This window comes from Microtus oregoni, unplaced genomic scaffold, assembly GCF_018167655.1.
Source record: "Microtus oregoni isolate MIOR12 unplaced genomic scaffold, Mior012 000004F_ref0000308, whole genome shotgun sequence".
NCBI classification, from domain to species: domain Eukaryota; kingdom Metazoa; phylum Chordata; class Mammalia; order Rodentia; family Cricetidae; genus Microtus; species Microtus oregoni.
The window spans coordinates 27,149,599-27,175,119 of NW_024543063.1; the positions used below are offsets into that span (position 1 = coordinate 27,149,599).

A 25,521-nucleotide genomic window follows, 5' to 3' on the forward strand; every position below is an offset into this window, starting at 1 on the left:
GAAAACACTTTCAAAATAGCTTCGGAACAACGCAGAATATAAAGAGCAACAATTGACATAATAGGAGGCATAAGTACTTCCCTTACCCTGGTAATAAAATTTTGTTGGCAGTATTTTCAGGTATAAACATCTCGTTATTAACAAGCCTGTAATCTGAAAGGTGCCACATGCACCCTGCACTGCAGAATTATTTCTCAGAGGTCACCAGGACACACAATGGGAGGAAATCCGGCTCTGCAGTGAAAAGTCTGCTGGGAGCCATTAATAAAATCATTGGAAAGGAGGAACTTAGGCTTTGGTCTCCTGCCTGCTTTATCCCCTGGGCCAGCAATACACTCCTAGTCTCTTAAACATTTTTCCTAAGGCTGTGCTTCTTAAATAAAAAAGAGGAGATAGCTGTTATCCCAAATTGCTGGTATTTTTCTGTTCTGTTTCTGCGTGTGAAACAAGACTTCTAAACGAACAAACAACAACAATCAGTCCAGAAGGAAGACACAATGCACTATAATAAGAAAATGCTAGAAACAACACTCACAGCATCAAGCTTAATAAGAAGCTGAAACTTGTTGTTTGGGCTAAATCATAAGATAGTCTGTTTTGTTTTGTTTGTTTGCTGTTGAACATAGCTACAAAAGCAAACATAAAGGCAACCTAGGAGTTCCTATGGGTGAAGGGTGTGTTTACGTTGACTTTGTACTATGACCTGGGGACAGTAACCTAAGCTTATTTCCCACGCTTCTCAGTTCAAGCCAGGTTCTACGGAAGCTGTGGGACTTTAGGGACTGGGAGCCTTGCCCCACCTTGTCCACCTGAAGGCTGCATGTATGTACAAATCAAGAATATATATCATGGTGGGGATCCTCAACCGCACAGTTGGTGTTTCTTCCCTGGTGACCGAGATGTCCTTGCAGGAAGGAGCTATTGGATTTCACTTGCCCCTGTAGCCTGAGCCCATGCTCGTTAGATGAGCTTGGGGTAGCGGGGATGGCATTTCCTGTCTGCTCTTCAGTCATTTCCCATCCTCTTTTGATTGATTTCTTCTGGTGGTTTCCATATATGGAGAAATGGGACAGAAGAAACAGACTCTCCAGACCTCAGCATGGTTTGCTTGCTTGTTTTTAACAGTTAACAATTGGACTGGGAATGTTACTCAGTTGGTAAAATGCTTTCTTAGCATGCATGATACACACTCAAACAAAGCCAGGATCTCCTGTGAATACACATATGATATACAATAAAACATTTCCTGTGGATTCGTGATACTTGGTGAAACAAAACCAGGGTCTCCTGTGAATACACGCATGATACAAGATGGGACAGGGCCCAGGGAGTCCGGCAAAGGCACGAATGATAAGCTGTGAAAGAAGGCCAGGATCTCCTGTGGATGCATTACACACTGAATTATATATGTTATTAGAGCGCCAGAAGTTCCTATGAACGTATGCATCTCATACATTCAAACAGCCAGGATCTCCTGTGGATGCATTACACACTGAATCATATATATTACTATAGCGCCATGAGTTCCTATGAATGTATGTATAGCATAGATTCAAACAGCCAGGTTCTCCTGCCCAGAGAAAGGATTCCACAGTGGCACCAGCTGAGAAAGATCCTGTGCTGACTGGCTGTTCTGCCAGTTGTAGATGGTTCTGTTTCTTGCAGATGGTTCCACTCATCTGCAAAGGGAAGCTGCTCCTATACAGAACTGGAGGTATACTGGGAACTATCCAGAAGTGTTAGAACGTTTGGAGCACACAAAACCCAGTGAAACACGATGGATTGTTCTCTTTTTTACTCACTAAAGATATTGCTTCAAAATAAAAATGTTAGTCCTATGCAAACACAGTCATGGATTTTCCAAAGGCAGTAGTTAATTCAAAGTGTGACATTTTATTTCATGTGTGAAGCGTGGTATTTATTCAGTAATTCTCCAGCCTGTCAGTTCATCCACAAATAGACTAGCTCCATGAAGACACATTCTTCAGCGCTGAAGAGATGGCTCAGTCTTTACGAGCACTTACTGCTCTTACCACAGAGGACACACACTTGGTTCTCAGCACCCGCATTAGGTGGCTCACAAATGCCTATAATTCCAGCTCTGTGGTATTTGGTGCCCTCTCCCCTCCCACGGCAACTACACCCATGTGCACATACCCACATACAGACACAAGGACACACACATGCACACATAGTTAAAAATAAAACAGAACCTTTTTTCAAAAAGACATTCTTTCTATGGGTAAAAAAATTTTACTGTAACTTACGAACATAGCTTAGCTGGTAGAGTATTTGCCCAATACGAAAGAAGCCCTGTGTTCCATCCTTAGCCCAGAATAAGCCAGTGCACCTGTATTCCCAGCACTCGGGACGTGAAGGCAGGAAAAGCACAAGTTCCAGGTCATTCTCCTTGGCTACATACCAAACCTAAGTCTAGCAAGAACTACGTGAGACGCTGTCACAACCAAAATAATGTTTTATTAAAGAAAAAAATCAACAGAAAACTAACAGTAGCAAAGGAGAACCAAAAGAAATTAACACTTTCAGACTATACATACAGAATAAAAGAAGTTTGGCCGTGAGCTAGAATCAGAGCTCTGAGAGGGTTGCCATAGTGTAGATCGTTCACACCTGAACTACACGGCTCACGCCAACAACAGCACACAGCCAGGGAGACAGATGGCTTACTTAATTAACGGGATTTTCCTCCACAGCCCTTCAACTCTGAAGACAAAGGCTACAGCCAGCAGCTGTGAGGAACTGTGATGTGGCTGGTGGCTGCATTCTAGATGTTTGAACTTAAATGAGAGAATACATACTGATTCAAATATACATGAGTTTGTTTTGGAGATTTTTCTGTTGTCATTTTGTTTGCTTTAAATATCATCCTAGTTGGCTTCTGGACCGAGATGCTGGTATAACAGCAAAAGAAAAGCTAACAATAATTTTAATTTTAAAGATGTTTTTTATGAAGCAGCACAAGAAAAGCTGCATGCATCCTTGGGGATCCTGAAAAGTTCTAGGAGAAACAAGGCAGAGCCCAGCCTCTACCTCTGGTCCTGGGTGCTGGGCCAAGTTTTATAAAGGGGACATATGAGATCTGAACAAGAGTTAGGTTACTAAACACCCTGGGAGAACCAGGTACAGTAAGAGCAACCTGAGGATACGGGAAAACCTTTGGTGAGAAACTCTTCATCTTCTTCTCTAGTCTCCAACTGCCAGAATCAGCCCTTTTTTTTTTAAACAAACTTTTCATCTGTGAGATGACATCAAAGCCTTCTCATCCATCTATCCATCTATCTCTCTATCTATCTATGAATCTATTTATGAATCTATCTATCATCTCTATCTATCATCTATCTCTCTAACTATCTACCTACCTATCTATCTATCTATCTATCTTTGTATCTATCTATCTATTTTGAATAGGGTGTCAGGATTCCTAGGCTGGTCTTGAACTCATTGTAGTAAACTCTGGATCTTCTACATCCACCTCCTCAGTGCTGAGATTAAAAGCATATGCTACCTCATCCAATTTACACCCCGCTGGGATCAAACACTCTACCAACTGAGCTCATCCACAGTCTAAGATTATTTTAATTAAAATAAAAAAAAGCACTGACTTGGAAGAATTAGACACTGAGATGTTGCAACTTCCATCTAAACATCTAAATATGCTCTCTAAAATACACTTATTTTATTGTCTACTAGAATGTTTAAATAAAAGCAAGTGATTATATAGTCTAGATCCATCACAAAAATATTACCAACCACAGTATAAAATCTTCAGGAAAAGTCATAATCCCATCACTTTAAAATAAACACTGGCCTGTGTTTCTGTGTCATTTAAATGAATACATGTCTTTAACTATTTTGAAACCAATTCAAAATAATGTTTATCTCATACGTAGTTTCTGAAACTGTTCATGTTTAAACTCATAATTTGATTATTTAAAGTATTCTAAAAATGCAAACGGCAAACTTTAGCTAAGGAAGCTGAAATGGCTCAGGGTATAAAAACGCTAGTGAAGCCTGACAACATGGGTCCTCAGAGCCACCAGCAGAGGAAAAAGTGCCCAAAACTGTCCTCTGACCACACATGCGCTGTGCACTTGTGTGCCCACACTCACACTCCTATACATACAATAATAATAAATCAAGATGAATTTTATTTTTTAATTTATTTATTTATTAAAAATTTCCACCTCCTCCCATTTCCCTCCCACTTAAAGATGAATTTTAAAATTTAAAATAAATGAAGTAAAGTTTCTTGTGAAAATAATAGAAGAAAAAAAAACTCCTGTGTTTTAAGATTTCCCACTTCAGCCAAAATGATGGAAAATTAAGAAATGCAGGGACATCTAACTGAAGGTAAGATTTTTTTCCTGGTATTCTCAAACATGTTTTAAAATCATTTTCTTCCCCTTTCTGTTCCCATTTCTTTGTCTCTTGTGGAATTTTGGGAAGAGTACGGTAAACTGTCCCAGATCATCAAGTAGAGACACTTGAGTTCTCTGGTACAAAGCTTGTCTCAGCCACTGGCCAGAGTAACAGTCCCAGGGGGCATCCCTGTTCTCACTTCTCAGTATACTCTTGGAAAAGGTAAGCGGTGAGGGCTGGGCAGGAGTTCTAGGTTCTGATCCAGGGAGGGAATGAGAGAGCAAGAGGCAGGAAACCATGGTAAGCTTGAAGCGTTAGTCCCATGGGCAAAGTGTGCTATAGGAGTATGAGAACCTGAGTTTAGATCTGCAGAACCCAGATGTGGCAGCACCTGTCTGCAATTCCAGGACTCCCAGATGAGATAGGAGCTGGAGACAGGACAATCCCAAGATGCTAAGGGCTGGCTAGCTCGGCCTGGTGAGAAAGACTCTCTCAAACAATGTGCAAGGGGAAGACTGGTACCCAGGAATGCATACACAGGAGCATACACACACAGGAGAGAGACAGAGACAGACAGAGAGATAGATAGAGACACACAGACACACACAGGAGAGACACACAGACAGGGTGGAGATTTGAAAGGGAAAGGAAAGAAATCTAATCACCATCTGAATGTCTCCTTACCTTGGAGCTGCTGGGAGTAAAGTGGATACTAGAGTTTGTGCCAATTAATTTACAGAACCAATTATAGACTCAAGTAGCTGCAGGAAGTGTGTGCTGCATATGAGATGGGGTGGTAGGGCTCTCAAGGGGGAAGGAGTAGCTGCAGCTTCACTTAGGAATGCTGCCAATCTTCCAGTCCATGTGGCAAGGCTATCTTTAACAAAACATACGAGTGAACGGTCTTATTCTACTGAAAACGGGCGATTTTCCAGATCTCCTGAAACCTGCACGTTCCGCATAGCTGGGCTTTTATAACCTCAGAAGCAAAAACCCATTGTTTTCCAAAGATTCCCATACCATGCATTTTGAAAACCATACTCTTCAGATAATCCTCGAGAGAGGGCACTCCCAAGGCATGTTATAGACCACACCGTATTAAAAAAGAAAAGACTTATTTTGGGCATTTCTCCCCACCCTAAACATCTCTTCCTCTACACCCGCATGTGCGGGGACACTCTCAGTCAGTGAGACGTCAACAGGCAGAGGTAGATAAATGACATTACACATGCAATACATTCGCCAACAGTTGGCCTTTCTCTCTGGGCTTCCCCTAGGGCAATGTGGACGCTCCGGGCTGCAGACATTCACATAACTGAAATATGCCAGTGCAGGACACGCTGCTGGATTACCTGATGCAAAGATGGCTGTCACCCAATGAACACCCACCCACCCTTCACCTTGACACTAAGTAGCAGTCCAAGGAAAGAAAAAACCCACGGTGATGAAAACTATACATTCACAGCAGAAGAGCCCCTGCAAGGGGAAGGCATATGTAGGCTGCCAGAAAATTAGTGGCCAAACCCTCTCCCATTTTGAATAACTTTATGACTACTACTGCCACCAAGGTGGACAGACCAGGGACTTTATGAATAACAGGGGAAAGTAACTATACCCAGAGGTACCACACTACATGTGGGGACTGGGAAGGAAAGAACATGCCTTCCCACTGAGGACCGGAGCCAGATCTCCCCAAGGTCCATGACCCGTTCCTGACACCTGCTACACGCGGTCCGTCTTCTAAACACCCAGAACATTAGATTTTGGATCATTTATGCTATGTACATATAGATTTATTCTAGCACCTCAAAACTGACATGCAAACAAGAAAACTGTAGAGCGTGTTTGCTTAAAGAAAACACCACTCCCACGGTGTCTCCCCCTTCTCTGCCGGCACTAATTTACCAATCAGTCAGGTCCCTGAGGAGGCAGGCATGGTAATGATGCTCGATAAACAAGGGGGAAGAAGATGCTGGCATCATTCCACCACCAGCGGCGCAGAGCAGCAATGCAAAACAAGAGGAGGGAAACCGGAATGATTCCATCTCCCCTCAGTTACAGAGTCCCTCCTCATCCTGATTTCAATACCCTACTCGCCGCTACCACCGTCAGCAGGACTCAGACATCACAGTGACTGAAGCAAAGGAGAAGGGAGGATGCAGAGAGGGGAAAATAATACAGTGCTCTTTCAAATGAAGCAGAGTGAAAAGTTACAACAGGGTTAACAAAAAAAAAGAATGAAAAACTTGGAAAGTTCTGTTGCAAAGTTTACACATATATGCATACGTACACACACACATACACACATACACACACTCCAGGAAATTCTAAGTATCTCAACAGGAATGTTTTTTAAGATTTATGAGTCACACAAAAACTGACTGCATTTCCGTAATCCACAGAGTTACACAACAGAGTCAATGATTACCTCAGAGACACTTGAAAGCCTGTAACTCTAAAATGAGTCCGAAGCCTACCAGCAGCGGTAATAACATCCCTTCAATCCGAGCTCCCACAATGCACACATACACATATGCACACCACAGGCACACATGGGCGCACAGACATGCTGGCATGCACACACTATGAGGTAGACACATAGATAAATACCTTTGGATAGTTAGCATCCTAAAACTGAAAAGCCAGCTCCACTTGGAGAAAACGACACAAGCCATAACCACAGACACGCTCAATGCATCGTCCTCCATTGAGGTGCACAGCACAATGCATCGTCCTCTGTTGAGATGCACAGCACAATGCATCGTCCTCTGTTGAGGTGAGCACAATGCATCGTCCTCTGTTGAGGTGCACAGCACAATGCATTGTCCTCCATTGAGGTGCACAGCACAATGCATCATCCTCTGTTGAGGTGCACAGCACAATGCATCATCCTCTGTTGAGGTGCACAGCACAATGCATCATCCTCTGTTGAGGTGCACAGCACAATGCATCATCCTCTGTTGAGGTGCACAGCACAATGCATCATCCTCTGTTGAGGTGCACAGCACAATGCATCATCCTCTGTTGAGGTGCACAGCACAATGCATCATCCTCTGTTGAGGTGCACAGCACAATGCATCATCCTCTGTTGAGGTGCACAGCACAATGCATCGTCCTCTGTTGAGGTGCACAGCACAATGCATCGTCCTCTGTTGAGATGCACAGCACAATGCATCGTCCTCTGTTGAGGTGCACAGCACAATGCATCGTCCTCTGTTGAGGTGCACAGCACAATGCATCGTCCTCTGTTGAGGTGCACAGCACAATGCATCGTCCTCTGTTGATAGCGAGCCACCACAGGGCCCAGAAAGCTGGTGTCTCTGGCAGTGCTGAACTCTACTCAAAGAAGAGTATACGGAAGCAATGCTTTGGTCTCCCTGGGAAGAAATGACAAAGGATATCTGCAAAGGTGGGTCAGCACACCCTACACCCACTGGCACATTCTTAGGGCACCAACGGTTGGATGATGCCTCCTCTAACTCCTAGCGCTCCCAGGTACCAGAACCCCGTTGCTGGGCACACGGGAATTCCCTGCTGTTCTTCCTGCTTCCACAACTTCCACTGTATGACTTCTCTGGCACGGCATAAAGAAGCATGTACTTATTCACCACAGACAGGGAGGGCACTGGCAACAGACCTAAGAAATGACTCCAACCAAGTCAAGATTGGTGAACCCCTGGGTTGGTGGCAGTCACTTCAGGGGCATGGGTGACTAAAAAGAGGAGTAGCTGCATCACCAAAAAGCCCATCACAGCATGGGTGACCACTCGGGAGAGCTGCAACCCTGCCCAGCTTGTAGGCAATCCCACTGAAGCATCTCCCACGCCACCAGTTTTTACTGCTTATACAGCTGTGGGCAGAGACCTTGTGAATCTTCTAGCTTTCCAACCTTTATATCGGTAAGGTTCCTTAGCTTCCTGAGCGGCGCTTCCTCCCTCCAGGAGGCTATGTTTCAAGTGGAGTGGGGCTGGAGGTTACAGAATATAGTCCACAGGCTTCTAGCAATTATTTAAAAAAAAAAAACAGAGGGAAAGGAAGGGAGAAGGGGGAAGGAGGAAAAAAGGAAGGAAGGAATAAAAGATCTAGCTTGCTACTGCTGCTGGTATAATTAACCTAGTATTCATAAAAGCCCTAGGTTCAATTCCAGCACACCAAAAATAGACACACACACACACACACAATGATGAATTAATGATTCAAGAACCACGTCAAGTCAAACATTCCTTCCAGTAAGACAGCAGCACATATACCCCCATGACCAACATGTTACTAACTCCACGCTGTACATGAAGTGTACCTCTTACCGCCCATTCAGGCTTAATTACAAGGGGCTCCTCAAACCTGGAGGACTAGTCCTTAATTAGCACCTGCATCAGTCATGAGCCCTGCAGTTCAGAACCTGATTCTACATGAAACAGTCAGCCCTACACTTTACGGTGATGTATTATGGGAGCCACCAATACACCAGACCAGGCCATACAGTCAGCAGACAGAGCTGCAGAACTCTACAGCAGCTTTAGCAGCTGCCTGCAAGGGTGAGCCCCCACGACACAGAGGGGTGGCGGAAGGGCGGAAGGGAGGGGCCAGAACAAGCCAAATACAAGGATATGCCAGCCTGCGAGACAAGTATCAAGGAAATTCCGATCAATTCTACAAAGTGTAAATATCCCCAAGATTGCAGTCAGTGCCCAGCATTCACACAACCGCATATCAAAGGGGCAGATTGGTGCTGCGGTTCTCAGCAGCCCAGTGTTGCAAAAGTGACCCTCTGGGCACTGCTCTCAAGTGAACTGATGAAATCACCACTTCCCCCATCTGTGCAGGAACTCAGAAGGTACTACAGATCACTTACCTCACAGGACATGGCCATAATGGAGTCTCGAGTGGCTCCGCCACTTTGAACCTCTCAGAGAAAGATGCCACATAAACCTAAGCTATGATTATCATTATCTCTCTCTAGCATGTAGCCTGGGAAAGCTGGCAGGTCATTGGCCCGTGAAATATGTAAACAGACTACTACTTAGGTCGTTCAGCCTCAAACACACAGGACGTGGACTTTACAGCCCTCGCCTAGATCAAAACAAGGGCAAGTTTAAAACATCTCAGCTAAAAGAAAGCTTGATTCTATATTCAGGACATGCATGCACACACATGTACACACACACACACACACTTACAGCAGGGGACAGACAGCTGCCGAAAGTTACTGCACACCTCTGATTTTGAGAAGTATGGCATCTGCACAGATCTGGTGACTACGTACATACAAGGACAGTGCCGCTGTGCTGGCCTCTCCGTCTCAAGAGTGGCAGCTTCCTCATCCTGATCCAGAACTCCTTGTAGGAGCCTGAGATACAGCCTAAGATGCTCAACAACAGACTGGGGACCAGCACATTGAGCCACCTCACACAGTGCTCTAGCTAACAGTGCCTGCCATACAGCGGCAGCATATTTGAAGATAATATTTTATTATATTATTTTACTATTAGTAAGAACTGCAACCTGCCCCTCTGAAAGCATCATTGAGGAGGCTGCTCTACTATCAGCCCCTCTCCAGATCTGTCCCTGGCTTACTGTGCACACACAGGCAGGTCACTGGCTTACTGTGCACATGCACGCAGGTCCCTGGCTTACTGCGCACACGCACGCAGGTCCCTGGCTTACTGCATACACACACTGTCAGCTATCAGAGGAAGAAGCTAAAGGAAGGAGGGCCAGACCAGGCCCAGAGCTGTACTAGGAGCCCAGCTTGCCAGAGCGAACAGAACACAAACATGCTGGAGAGATGGCTCAGCGGTTAAGAGCACTTGCTGACAAACCCTATGACCTGAGTTTTCTACCCACAATGCACAGAGTGAGAGAAGAGAACCAACCCCTGCAAGTTGTCATCCAACTGTCAGGAGTGTTGCCATGGCACTTGTATGCCCATACACATATACACACAGAAATAAATGAATAGATAAGCAAATGTTAAAATAATTAAATAGCCAGGCATAATGGAACATGTATTTAATCCCGGCACTGGGAGCCAGAGGCAGGAGGACCCCTGAATTGAGACTGATCTACAAAGCAAATTCCAGGACACTCAGGGCTACACAGAGAAACTCTGCATTAAGAGAAGGAACGGAGGGAGGGGAGGAGAGTGGAGGAAGAGGAGGGGAAGAAAGTGGAGAGAAGGGGAGGGGAGGTAAAGCAAAGCTACCAGTGGTTACGCTGATGAAAGAACAGGCCTTGATACAGACAGATCTTCTGAGAAGGTTTCCAGGTCCATGGTACTTTGGGGCAGGGGTAAGAAATGTCCTAAGATGCAGAGCATAAAATTATGCAAATGGAATGCTCTATGGCCGGGCAAAAGGCATCTCCAGGCTTCTCTGCCGTGCCCTGTCTAACACAGTTGTACACTTGGAAACAAACAGGAAAAATTCCACCAAGAGCACTCAGTCCAGCACTCAGGCCTCCTCCCCAGCTTTACCACAAAACAAACCATGGTCCATAGCTTTGACAGTCAACTGATCTTCAACAGCAAAAGCGAACTCATTTCCTGAATCCCTAAATCATTCACGTTAACTTAAGACAGATGAGAATATGCTCTTCTGGGGAATTCCTGTAGGACTGCACTATCCTACAGTGTGTGGTCACACGGTGTGTCCTGTGCAGGGAGACTGCACTATCCTACAGTGTGTGGTCACACCGTGTGTCCTGTGCAGGGAGACTGCACTATCCTACAGTGTGTGGTCACACGGTGTGTCCTGTGCTACAGTAGAGACTGCACTATCCTACAGTGTGTGGTCACACCGTGTGTCCTGTGCAGGGAGAGTCATAGTACAGGCTCAACAGCATCAGAGCTGTGCATGAGAGACAAACATGCATCATTGTGCAGCCTTGTCCCTGATTCCAACATTCCTCACTGGGGAAGTGAGGATTTCATCACTGCCAACCCTCTGTGGGGTGAACAGAGATAAACTTGACCCGAGAAAATACGATGAATATTCCTGTGAAAGACCCTGTCCCCATAACTCCACAAGTCAACAGGCAAGCAACTCATGCCCTGGTACAACACTTGGGTGAGCCTTCCACCATCGCTCCAACCTGAGGATCCTTGTGATGCCAAGAGCAAGGACTGGGTAGAGTCCATGAAAGAAGCTTCCCGTTAGTGGCAGGAAGGCAACAGAACCACTCTCCATCTAAAACCCTTCCAGTACAGCTTTCCTCTCAAACTCTTCATTCTCTTGTCTCATTATATGGCCTCATCCGGCCCAGAGCTCACTATGTAGATAAGGCTGGCCTCACACTTGGAGTAATAATCCTCCTGCCTCTGCCTCCCAAATGCTGAGACAAGTGTGTACCACCAAGCCCAGCTTCTGCCAAAGTCTATCAAACACGCGAGTGTTCTAGAAGGTTTCCTAAAGCACTGCTCAGCGTTTTACCAGCAAAGCGCAAAAAAGCAAAGGAGATCAGAAATACGGAAGCTAAGCTTTACATTTCAGCACACTTCCTGTGCAGCGATGTTTACAAACAAAGTGCTGGAAGGGAGCATGGAAATAACATTGCCCAACCACGCAGCTTTATCACTCTGATCAGGGCTTAGCAACTTCCTAAGTCTCTGTGAGGACAGGAGGGAGCACTACTTTCATGAAGACAGCCTCCACGGTGCAGGAGCCCACACTGTGCCCCAGATTGGGGAGATGGGGAGAAAGGGTCATCTGGAACACAAAGCTATGTGTAAGTCTAACCCAACAACACCTCCTGCCCTACCCAAAACTCACCACACCCTCAAGATACCACTCCCTATTTTTCATACAATAAATAGGTCAATTCTTGGGTGAAGTCAAGAGGTGGTTGACAATGGGAGCCCTTAGCTGAACTAAGTCTTAAAAGGGGTGTCAATCAATCTGCCAGCCCTTACAAGCAAAAGATGTTCTGTGCTCCTATATGCTGATGTGAGCTGTTCCTAGTCACCAGCTTGAGGTTCACAGGAGGGTAAGAAAGGGCTATGGGCACAGAAGTTATAGAAGCTTAGATAACAAAGGCTCCAAGTAGTCACAAAAGGTCTCCTTTCCCATTCCAAATCCAGCACAGGTGGTTTCTATGCCCTACAGTAGTCTCAGAGCTGTTTAGTTAAGGAATCAGGAAGATCTTCAGAAGCCTCAGGCATGTTACAAATAGATTATACTTGCAGTTCCAAAGTGTATCCTCCCCAAGATTCAAAAGGTTTTTAAGTGAAAAATACAGACTTGGTGCCTTTCAAAATGTTCGAGGAGACTGAGTTGGTGGTGCCTACACGGCACTTCCAGTGCCCTGCAGTTCAGTCCCAGCACAGAGGAAACTGGGTGTCATAGAGACCTAAGCACCCAGGAGATAAGCACCTAGGAGTGGGACAGGAAGACCAGAAATTCAAGGTCACACTCAGCTACTCAGGCTTCGTGAGACCATCTTTAAAAATATCAAATAAAGAAATAATTCAAATATAGCACAGGACAGGTGTATGTCGATTAGCTTTTATCAAGTTGACATAAACTACAGTCTCCTGGGAACAGGAACTACCTCCATCAGATTGGCTTGTGGCATGTCATGGCTGTCAGGCACTTTCTTGATGAATGATTGATGTGGGAGGGCCCAGCCCTTTTGTGGGCGGTACCTCCCCTGGGCAGGTGGTCCTGTATTATGTAAGAAAACAAGTTGAGCAAGATGTGGAGAAGTCAGTAAGCCTCACTCCTCTGTGGTCTGTGCTTCAGCTCATGCCTCGGAATGAGCCACAGGGCTAGAGACATCTGAAAACCTACACAGAGCCCTGCTACCGGCCCTACCAGTCCCACTGAGGTCAGGTACAAGGAACTGGAGCTGGCCACAGCCTGAGTGATCTCAGAAGCTGAGTGAGCCCTGACTCCGTGCCTTCCTACTCTGTCCTAGGGTCTGCAGCAGTAAGTGGCCCTGTAGGAGTCTTGAAGATCAGGCACCTGGGGAAAGCTTGCCACATCCTCTACAGGTGAAATCCTAAGGTGCTTCCCGTAATGATGGACTGCAACCTGAAAACTGAAAATAAATCCCTTGCTTGGTGTTTTGGTTTGGTTTTGTTGTTGTTGTTTCATTTTGTTTTGGCTTTTTTGGCCAGTGTTTTATCTCAGAAAGCCACCTTGGACAACACATCCGTCAATTTCCTTTATCAGTGCAGTATGGCAGCTTCCATCGCTGTAGAAAATAGCAAGGATTAATGGAAAACCCATCACAGGGCCACGGGTGTGTAAGTCCCAGCACAGTGCGGGCACAGCATGGAAGTGGACAGGCCACTGCGCTCTATCTAGCCCCAGGTGCCTCGTGCGAAAATGAAAACAGAAGACAGGTTAGACCAAGGAGCAGATCGTCACCTCTGACCCACTGCACCTACTGGCGTTTATACACTGTGGGGCCTAGAATTGTTTTTCTCCTTTTTCCGATGATTTATATACCAAACTTGAATTTCTATAAAACGTCTTAGAAGAAAGAGTGATTCTTTAGCAAACCATCTTGAAAAACAACACCTGATATAATAAATAAGATAAAAATTGACCTGATTAATAAACTAGTCAGTAAAAGTGGGTCTAGCCAATAATTAAAACCGGAGGAGGAAGAAAAGGTTCAAGAGGACTAAGACTCTATCACACAGAAAGGAGATGATACATAATCACTAACTCATCATGAAAGCCCAAGAAAGACAGCATCCCAGGCACAGAAGAGAAAACTTCACTGCTGGTAAGAGGGGCCCCACAGAGCCAAAAGTGGGAACTTCCTCGACGAACATCTCTGGAGCCTCCAGTTGACCAGTGAGACATAAAATGTCTCTTAGAACAGTTTAAAAGGAAAGGCTGCTTATATAGCCCACCCAATGGCCCACACCCAGGGCCATTTCCAACCGGGCTGAGAAGAAACAGAAGTCTATGCGAATGGTCCTTTCCAATGACAACCCAAGCAAAACTGAGCAGTGGTTACAGGTAACTCCACCAACATTTGCTTCCCAGTGCCTTCACCCTTCCTCTGTTTGGAAACAGCTTTAGTAGTCTAGTCTCCTAACGAGTGTGTACTGGGTTCAACGCCCAACACACAATCTAACAACGACAACAAAAATCATTACCTTTGATCCCTGGCAACAGCCCAGTAAGATTGGGATACCCAGATCATCCTCAACCTTTTCTCACTCCGACATGTCTGCTGCTTAATGAAGAAACCACCTCCTCCTGGATGTTCAGTTCTGTAGCTGAATCTGGATGTGTTTGTGCAGACATCTGTGTTGTCATCAGAAGATCATAAAACATGGGCCATAAAACTAACATCTTAGAATGCTTAGCGGTTAATTAGCATTCCAAGTTTCCTTGAAAAAAAAAATAAAAACCTTTGAGGATGTGCCTTCGTTAACGAAATATGTTCTTCAAGACTTGAACACTGGAATGGCCCAGCTTCCAAGCCCAACTGTTTCCATGGTGAGCAGACCATGTGATGCACTCTCACAACGAAGCCTCTAGATTTTTCTGGAACTTCAATCAAGTGGTGAAGATCCCAAATCCTGCATCCAGCGTCAGTGGATTTAGTGGTTAGTCACACTCTGCACACTCCACCAGGAACCCACACCCTGCCCCCTCTAACTCTCCCCTAGGCTGTAAGAGAATTCTTCACTGAAGAATACCCCGCTGGGCAGAAATCCTCTCGCCATCCCTCACAACGACACTGCTGCACACTGGGTTTCAGAATTATACATTATTTATCTGAAATGCCTTTGTAGTATGAGAAAATATTTCCTAGAGAAGAACTTGCATCAAAAAGTAGGTTTAATATTGGACACAGAATGACAATTAAAACACCTGCATGCAAGAGTTGCCAATTTCCATTTATTTTAAACATTAAAAAAGTACAACACAAAGCCTACGGTTCTCTCAACCACCTACACAAGACCAGCACTTTCTGATCCAAGGCTTTCATCTCTTAATCCGGCCACATTTTGGCAAGCTGGCCATTTTTGTTCTGCAGGATGGACAGTGTGCTATTTTGTCAGGTGTACCAAAACATTCATGTTTAGCACAGGCTATCTTCTGAACCACAATACCTGTAACATACTCTGGTTTTCTATTCTGAAAAGATGCAACAGGCCCAAAACTCAACTCTGCAATAACTGAATACAGAACACAGAAAGTGAGAAAAATGACTGCCCTGACATTGCTAAAACTACTGATAGTTATAAACCATGAAAATGCTGCCTCCATATACACATACACGTATGGACACATATGACATCCATTTAGCACCAGGTCAGAGCAAATATTAGTTAAAACTCACAAAGGGAACAGTGAGGAAATCATCTCTGAGCATAAGATTATCTTCAAAGACGCATGTCCTCAAACAGTGAACTCTGAGGCTACCCTAAACTACGTTTACCCTGACTCCCACCAGCATGTGTCCAAGAGGGCCACTAAGAGAGGCAACAGACTCTTACTACACAGGTGAGTAGAAAGAGATCCAGGACCCCGTCTGTTCCCTGGTAAAGCCCATGCATGTCACACTTGCATGGCAATATGGTGACCTGCAGAGTAGACATGCTGGTGATCCTGCAGACTAGGTATGCTGGTAATCCAGCAGCATGGTGACCTGCAGACTAGGTATGCTGGTAGAGCTCAAGGGCTGGAACTGGAGCTGCCGAGCCCTCAAATGTGGTGAGACAGCATGAAGGGTGGGGGGAGAGTGCAGAGAGCCAAAAGCAAACACACATAAAACTCTTTTCACTAGGCATCTTTGCAGCATCCCAGTCAAGTCTCCATTTAGCAAAGGCAGCTGGGGAGCGAGGCTGAGGGATCTGTTTAACAGCTGAGAAGTCTTCCAAGGGGGTATGGCAACAGCATACAGGATGCAGAGGTTCATCGGATGAGAGCTCCCCAGGCAAACATCATAGACTGCACTGGCCCAAGGAAGAAGGGTTAATTTAGTCCATTGTATTTAAAATCCCTTAAAAAAATTGTTTCCAATTGGGGTATCTGGTTATCTCTGATACACAATGACATGTTTTATGGGACTCTCGGAACTATAAAATACCTAAAAATGGAATCCTATTCATACTGGCTTATGTAATCTATTTTTAACATCTTTATTGAGATATAATCACAAACCATAAAATTCACCCATTTAAAGTATACAATTGGGGTTAGAAAGATAGTGTGCATTCAGTTATGTGCTTGCACACAGCATGCGGCCCTCAGTCCCTGCCCGCCCACCCGTGCGAAAGCAGGGTTGGGTGACCCACACCCATGATCATGACTATTTGGTGTCACGACGAACATTTATGTCTAAGTTTTTATATAAATGTTTTATTTCTCTTATCTATATATCAAAGAATTAAAGAAAAGAAAATAAACAATAACTGAGGAAAAATAGCAGACCCTCTCCTCCTTTAGTCACTAAGCATTAAATTTCTTTTCATTAGAATTTGACTCTGAAAGCAGGCAAGCAAAGCAGGCCTTTAATCCGGGCACTTAGGAGACAGTAGTTAGGAGACAGAGGCAGAGAGAACACTGTGTGTTCAAGCTCAAGGTGGTCTACATATTAAGTTCCAAGGCAGTCAGAGCTACCCACGAAGGCCCTATTGAAAAGAAAGAAAGGGAGGGAGAAAAGGACGGTGGGAGAGAGGGAAGGAGAGAGGGAGGGGGAGGAAAAACAGGAAAGAAGGAATGAAGAAAAGATGGATGGATTTTCTAACATGCCATGGTGGTACACATATGTAACCAAAGGCAGGAGATCACTACAAGTTTGAGGCACCCTGAGCTGCAGAGTAAAGCAGGAACTCAAAAAAAAAAAAAAGAAAAGAAAAGAAAGAAAGAAAGAAAAAAGAAAAAGAAAAAAAAAGAAAAGATATTCTATTTTCTGTGTCAAACAAAAAAGGCACCAAAAAGATTTGGCATACTGACCTCAGGCTCTACTGCTACTGATCTAGGTCTAGACAGGAATGTGGAATTGATGGCTATGGAGGAGGGAGGATGCTGTGTGTGCCTAAAATGCCAGCTCCACCCAGTGGAAAATAACCTATGGAAAGAACCCACTGACCTAATTGTCTCCCATTTCTTTCCAACCTTGAAAAGAGGAAAACAGTGTGTGTGTGTGTGTGTGTGTGTGTGTGTGTCATCTGTTGAGCGTCTGCCTTCACAAACATGCATCCAACACCACAGGAAGGTAAGACCCTTCCAGGACAGATGGAAGATCTGTCTGCAGGTTAATGGCCCATGTGGGACTTTAAACATTACCTTCAACAAGTAACTCATCCATGAAGAACTGAAAACACCATAAGCCAAGCAGAGCTTCTCCTCAGCCAGATTCATCCTGTGAAGCTCAAATCCTAAACACTTGCGTTCACTTCTGGCCCAGCCCCAAGGATTCACACTGAAAGACATGGAGGCACTAGACCGAGCCTAAGTAGAGTCAGGGCCAGATTCCCACACTGCTTTGGCCACATGCCTTGAACCTGACCCAGCGCAAACTCCAGGACTAAGCACTGTTTGGTCTCATAGGCAGACTAGCCTCCTTGAAAATAGCTAACATGAAAGAGAACCTTCCATGTTGTCCAAACTCTCTCAGTCTTAGTTCTGATTGTACGCTGTGTGTGCCACATGACAAACACACAGGCCTTAGGCTCCTTCTAACTAGCAGGAGGGAATCAGTGCCTTCTCAGAAGGTCCTTCCCATGTGCTATTTGTGTGATGTGTTTACTCATCCTTTATGATGGCTATGTGACAGACATTTGCTGAACAAGCCAGACTGAAGTGAGGCATCTGTACCAGCACCTCACCTGGAGGAGAATCACAGCTCCATCCTTCATAGCCTTGAGTCCTACACGGTACAAGAGGTATAGGAAGTCCTCAGGAGACGCACAAAGAAAAGAGGGCCTAAAACAGCCAAGTACACACAGCCCACTCCCAAAGAGGCCTGAGCTGAGGGTCAAAGAAAACCTGCAAAGAGGGAACAAGCATCCTAGGAAGGAAAATCGGGAAAGACAGAGCAGAGGCAGGGAAGTGCAGGGAATTCCAAGGGGCTGGGTTATGGGCTAAGGAGTCCAGAGAAGAAAGCAAGAGATCTCTAGAGACCCTTGGACCTCTGAGAGAGGAGGACACCAGAGAGCTGAATTTTGAAGTATGTTTGTTTAACTATGTTTCCTTTTCCCTTTTTCTATTTTGCAACAGAAAATGTTGCAAATAATAACAAATGCCTTTACTCCACTAGTTCTTTTTTAGTCTTGCCTATATCTTCTCTCAATTACGGCTATAATGTAACTTCCATTAAGTTTTCAGTAAGTTTGCAACTGTGTGGCAAAATGTTACCATGCATTCATTCACATACAAGAAAAAAAAAAAGAAAAAAACATACCAACTACCAGGCATTTCCTAAAATCCCTGATTCATAAGTTTAATAATTAACAATATCCCAAAAGAAAGTAATTTTTTGAATGTTCATGAGCATACATTGTTTTTATTTATTTTTTTTTATTCATTCATTCATTCATTGTTCTTTGAAACATTAACTGGCCTGGAACTCACTATTCAGACCAAGCTGGCCTGGAACTTGTGACCAGTCCTCCTGCCTCTCACTCCCATTGCTTGAACTGCAGGATTGTGGGTATGTCCCACATCCCCTCCTCTTTAAATTGTATCTAAACAACAAGTTGCTACTAGGTCACCCTTAGGAGACTGGTTTGGGAAGCAGAAACCCAGTCAGCCCATCTGAAACACTTAGAGCACTCTTGGCATTCTCTGCTCCCTAGGCTTACTGAATCAATCTGCCCTTCTGATTGCACCATTGCATGAGCAGGTTTGAAATCAACCAACTCTTCAATTAACTAACACTCTAAACAAAAGAAGCAAAAGCTAAGCAGGAACTACGGGATAGAGGAAAGTTGAACATGTTCTGCAGGTGAAATGTATCAGTGATTCAATCTTTACCTAGCAGCTTCTACAGACTAGATCTAGTTCAGAAGAAGTCATATTCATCAAGTTCAACACGCACTCTCTGCAAGAGATGACGAAAGTGAGGGTTAGCTTGCCCAAGGTTAAATAGCTAACACAGTGAGGTTCCCAACATTGTCGCCAAAACAAGGCTCTAAGGAGAAGGGAGGTGAGCCAAGGGGTTGCAGCACTCTTGTCTTCAATCCCTTCTCCTGTCTACAGGAGCTCTTCTTTCCACTAAGCCAGGCTCATCCAATCAACTCCGTGTCCTGTCTTTGCTGTCACCAGACCACAAGACATCCCAGAGTCTCTCCCTGGCATTTCCTGTCATCCACAGCCAGATTCTAACATCGGTGCTCCAAAACCCCAAAGTTTCTGTTCTCACAGTGCACTCGCTCACACTTTGAGGACAGCAACATGCTCTCTAGGCTCCCACACCATGACCCCACTGCAGCCCTGCAGACCCAGAACTCTCCCACTGCAAGTAAGGTGCTTTCTGAGGTCACTCAGACTCTCAGTTAGAAAGCAGGGACCTAAACATGGCTAGCCATCCCGCCCACCAAGCCCACTGCAAACCCTAATGACTACAAGATACCCACCACCTGCCACTACATAATGGTGGCTCCTTCTGTGAAGTCCAGAGCAGGGCATTTAGTAAAAAGCTTTCCTTCAATAAACCCCATGCTTAAAGCTAAGGTTCTGTGCATGCCAGAAATGGTAAGTTAGGCTCTGAACACACACAGAGCCACAAATGGTCCTCCAATTGGACACACTCGGTGAAGTATACACATAACCTGTCTACGCACAGCATCTGCTCAAACTGGGTCTTGATAATGGTAGGTAAATGAGGACAGCTAGTGTACACTAGAGTAAAAATATAGATTACAGCGGGGGGGGGTGGCTCACACCTTTAATCTCAGCAGCACTCAGGAGGCAGAGGCAGGTATATCTCTAAGTTCTAGGCCAGCTTGGTCTATAGAGTGAGTTCCAGGACAGTCAGAGTTGTTACACAGAGAGAGCCTGTCTTGAAAAACCGATAGATTTGTGTGTGTGTGTGTGAGAGAGAGGGGGGGGGGGGGGGAGGGAAGAGGGAGAGAGGGACGGAGGGAGATTGCATATGACTAAGAGTAAGCTATCTAATACTGACTTTTTAAGGACATTTCTGGTACTAAGACAAGGTATTTTCCTGGTCGTAAGTTGATTTGTCCAAGCTACAGAGAAAACAGCTCAAACAACACAAACAACATGCCAGAGAATTCACCCCACCACACCACAAAGTGCTTAGTGCACAGAAAACTTGACTGGTTTTTCTTTGCCAGCTCTTTTCCTTCTCCTTTTCTTCTGCTTCATGGGTTTGCATCCATTGAACACGCACTGCCTGCCCACACTTTTCCCCAGCAGGTGGGAGCTCATCATGTCTCATGTCACCTAGCAACCTAAGCAAGATTTTACCACGACCTGGATACCCAGTTCTTCATACAGGATCTACCCTGTCTTATTAAGCAAAAGAAATAAGAGAACAGAAGTCTCAACACTCACAGCCTTAATATGTTTGCTCCTTAATGACCTTAAATGGGAAGGGTGGTATAGAATTGTCTGTATTCTGTCAATCATGTTTTAAATAAAAGCTGATTGGCCAGGCAGGAAGTATAGGTGGGTCAACAAGACAGGAAATAGAGGTGGGGCAACAAGAACAGGAGTATTCTGGGAAGCAGGAAGCTCCCTCCACAGTTCTGCCCAGACCACTGAAGAAGCAAGATGTGAGCTGCCCCTCTGAGAAAGGTACTGAGCCATGTGGCTAACATAGATAAGAATAATGGGTTAATATAAGCTACAAGAACTAATAAGTAGCCTGAGCTAAGGGGCCAATCAGTTTATAATCTTATGGAGACCTCTGTGTGATTTTTTTTGGGTCTTGCCGCTGTGGGGTACCGGGCAGGACAGAAGCCCCAACAGCCCGGCCTTCATGTTACAGAAGGGAGAAGTGTGAAAGCCTAAAGATGAATCTCAGCCATCGCCTAACCATCCAAGAGGAAAAACAAATGGATGAAACAGCTTTTAAGTTAATTTGTTTACTTTATGTGTATGGATGTTCGTCTGCATATATGGGTACCACATTCATGTAGCGCTTGCTGAGACCAGAACAGCATTAAATCCCCTGGGACTGGAGTTATACATGGTTGTGAGCAGCCACCATGAGAGTGTTGAGAATTCAACCCAGGTCCTCTGGAAGAGCAGCACTTAGTTGCTGACCTAGCCCTTGCTTGATTGGTTTTGGTTTTTGGTTTGTTTGGGGATTTTTTTTTCTTTTAGGCAGGATCTCATTCTTTAGCCTTGGGTGGCCTGGAGCTCACTCTACAGATGAAGCTAGCCTTGAATTCACAGAGACTGACCTGCCTCTGCCTCCGAGTTCTGGGATAAAACTATGTGTCACCAAGTCCAACCCTTTGTACACTTAGGAGTCAACTTGTGATCCAATGGTTAAACTCCGAATACTATAAAAAAAAAAAAACAACTATGTGGGTGGGGGAGCAAGTGCCCTGGCTGGCCTTAAATTCTAGGTTCAGAAAGACTGTCTCAAAACAGAAAGTGCAGAGAGACCGAGAAAGACACACAACAAATACCTCTGATCTCTAAACACACACACACACACACACACACACACACACACACACACCACCTCCTAAACTGAGCTTTTCTGGAAACCAGTGAATCACCCTTGACTCTCTTATCTCCTGCAATCCCTCTCCCTTTCTTGCTTTCTCCCACCTGGTCATCTCACAATTACTCCTGCTCTTTTTATGACCTCTTCCCCACCCAGCCCCTTCACCACGGAGCAGCCACTGCTGGCAGTGAAGAACAGGCCACATCTATCAACAAGGGTGTTCCACTCCCTCCATCCAACATCCCAGAGACATCTTCTTCCCACAGCACAAACAAGCCACTCCATGGCTGTCTCCACTGAGGAGCCACAGGAATCTTGCTTTAGATTTTCACTATCCCTCTTCTAGGAAGAAGCCTACCAGTCCCTTAAATGCCTAGCACCCACAACACAATAAATGCTTAGTTTGACCTAGGATAGTAAATGCTTAAATTTCTATGGAAAAATTAATAATTCAGCCAGTCAGTCAGTCACTGTGTATTCCCATAACAGGCAATTTGACCAAGTTGACCATTTCAACTTGTGGTGTGCAAGATGAAACACGGCTAGTTTTACAAACAAAATCAGCAGAGAGCAACGGCACCATGCGTTCTGCTCTGGAATTAGGCACACTTCTTTGCACTATATGTTACTGCCATTTTTCTTTTCTCTTTTTCCACAGCTACCAATGTTGGTCTGCAGAGTACAAAGACAACATTACAACATTAAATCACGAACTGTCAATCAGAAAGGATGCTTAAAACACTTAAGTGTGAAGTTACAGAGGATTTCCCCTCTTGTCAGCTTTACAAGATAAACAGGTGCCCAATTTCCACAAACGTTGTTTGATTTTTCAATGAATTCGACCAACTGGAAGAACACAGCTGTTGAACTCAGCATCTCCTATCCCTGTATCAGATTCCTAACCATCCCCCCAAAGTTGCCTTAAAGGGACGATTTTGTTATTTTTTCCAACACAGAGTAAAAGCAAAATAAAACAAAAATGTGACCATTTTGCCCTTCCTTAATTTCAGAGAAAAATGGAGGGTGGCCCCTGAGCGTTGGGCGACTTAGGCAGACAAAGCCACCTTCCCCCTCTCGCTTGTTCCGAAGTCACAGAAGGCAGGCCACTCCACTGCTGAACAGACAGCAGACGGGAAATACCAAAGGGAACACATTCCACTCTAGTACAAAGGAAATATCCTCAGGTGCTGGAGCGAAACTTCAGCGTGGGCTGTTGTCAAGCAGAGTGGGTAAAACAGTCTAACAAAACGCCCTTCCACTTCTGCCCCACAATGGAGGAATGCGGTTTAAGGGAGACAATGTTACTCCAGCAGGAAAACAGAGAAACGACGCTCCCCCGACCCCAGGCCCTCTGCAGCGAGGTAAGGGTAGAGGTCAGGAGGGAGCTCCGACTCCAGAAGCGAGTCCAAATTGAGATGTTTCAAGGAGCCTAACATCGGTCGGAACCACTCCATCGCCCCCACCGGAGTCCATGAGTCCAGGTCGACCCAACCTGGGCTGCCTGTGCGACCTGGAGATCCCGCAAGAACACAGAAGGTTCCTGGACCGGCTGTGGCTCCCGCGTGTACGGGATCACCCAACTCTTTCCACACCCCCCAAAGTTCCGTGGCCAACCCTCCGCGGCAGGCCTGCTCGAGGAGAGGCCTGGAGCTGGATTGCCAGGGCCCGCGGTCGGCCGGGCAGAGGCGCCCCGCCAGGCAACGCCGCGCCTCCCGCGTGCCGCACTCAGCCTCGCCCGGTACCGGCTCCGGTCGCCGAGCCGCCCACTCCTAAGCCCCGAGGACCCAGACCGTGTCCAGGGACTGTGCGGGTGGCGATCTCGGCCCAGCCCGAGCGCGCCGAGAACTTTGCGGTCGCAGGGTCCGGGCCGGGGGCGCAGACAAGGCCGCCGGGCTGCCGCACTTTCCCTTTCCCCGCCTCCCGGTCTCTCTCCTCCGTCTCCAGGAAGCGCCATATTGATCCCCGCGCCTTCCCCGTCCGCTCCCCGCCGCGCGCCCCAGGCCACTCACCTTGGCCACGGCCTTCCGGTAGCGGGTCACCGCCTGCTGGATGAGACTGAAAACTTTCATGCGGCCGTCTCCGCACGGCACGACCACCCGGGTCCTCCCGAAGCACACGGTCACTTTCATGCCGCCGTCCCTCGCTGGCCCCGGCCGGAGAGGCACTGGGCCCGGCGACTGCTGCACGCAGGGCGCGGTGGGGCCGCTGCGCCGGCGCGCCGGCGGCTAGGGGCGCGAGCAGGCGGCGGCACGGAGCCGCCTGGCTACCATGTCCAGCCCGGCCGCCTTGGCCTGGCCTCGCCTCGCCTCGCCTCAGCCTGGGCGCCTGCAGCCTCCGGCCACCTGTTCGGTGGCTTGGCGTCTTGGCGCGCTCGGCGGCGGCCCGGGGCCGTGTGGCGCTCGCGCTCAGTCAGGACTCCGAGGAGGGGACCGCGAGGCGGGGAGGAGGAGCGGAGCGGCGGCGGGCCGGGCGCACAGCACCGCGCGCAGGCGGCTGGAGGAGGCGCAGGGCGGGGCGCCCGGGAGGCCTCGGCCGCTGCCCGGCCGCTTGGGTCACCGCGCGGCGATGCGCATCGCAGCCCGCGGCGCTGGGTTTGGGCCGGCGCTGGGCAGGGCGCGTCCTCCTCCTCCAACCCGCTTGCTCTAGAGCTGTGGCGTTAGGCCCACTCGGGGACGCCCCACCCACGCCCCCAAGGGCTCTACCGAGGTCCCCTCCCTTTCTTTGTGACTTTTAATCCCCTTCCTGGGAGAAAGCAGTTTAGGCTTGGAGACGCCCCTAGAGCCCAGCAGCCACCGAGTAGCCCCGGAGAGGATAGGGACCCGACTGCGGAGGAAGCACCAAGTCTCTTTCTGTCCGCAGCGAGGCAGGCAGGCTCTCAGTCCTAAGTGCCTGGCTCCGGTGCAGGGCCGGGCGGCGCTGTTCTGTAGCAGAGATTAATTGGCTGGTCCCGAGAGAGGCTGGAGACGCTTGGACGCCCTGGTACTTCCTCTTGAGGCCACTATTTACCTTAAAGTTTTTTGGTGAGCCACTTGTTTAAATAAGTAGGACTTAAAACCCAGTTCAAATACATTTGTTTCTTGAAAATTCTTCAATCTAAGCAACTTAACAAACCCTCTGAAAAATAAAGCCCAAATGCTCTCAGAGGAAAACCGTTCTAGGATATTCCCTCACCAGGCTGGCTCACGGCTCATAACTCAGGCAGGCACTGACACACCCCCAGCTCCCTAGGGAGTGGGTGACATGCAGACTCTAAGACGTTTAAAAAACTACGTGGACCAAGTCTAGAAAAGTGACTGAAGCTGGCCTCCGACTTATAAGATGTTCCTAAATAAATGTGTACCATTGTCTTCAAAGAATGGCAAACTTCAAGAGAGCCGCTGTTGGCCTGCTTGTCTGTCACTATATAGAAAGTTCATTTTGGCAGGATTTGTTCGTAATTTGCAGGACTCCCTTGAACCCGTTAAAGAGCCTGTGAGCCCCAGAAGAACTTGAGCACTTAAAGCCAATTCTGGGAGTCGTCCATCTATT

The 25,521-nt window shown here is 46.5% G+C and overlaps 1 protein-coding gene across 17 annotated transcripts in view; it reads right to left on the reverse strand.

Annotated features, from left to right (window-relative positions):
• Window positions 1–24,628, reverse strand: part of Pard3 (par-3 family cell polarity regulator) — a 501,294-nt gene extending 476,666 nt beyond the window's left edge. For 8 of the 17 annotated variants that reach the window (XM_041649755.1, XM_041649756.1, XM_041649746.1 and 5 more), the window contains exon 1: window positions 24,003–24,625. In XM_041649755.1, the coding sequence (XP_041505689.1) occupies window positions 24,003–24,122 (120 nt within the window). In that variant the 5' untranslated portion in view covers window positions 24,123–24,625. Of the gene's footprint in view, window positions 1–24,002 lie in introns of all 17 variants that reach the window. The other 9 variants (XM_041649752.1, XM_041649750.1, XM_041649754.1 and 6 more) reach the window with 4 other exon arrangements.
• Window positions 24,629–25,521: the final 893 nt, after the last annotated feature.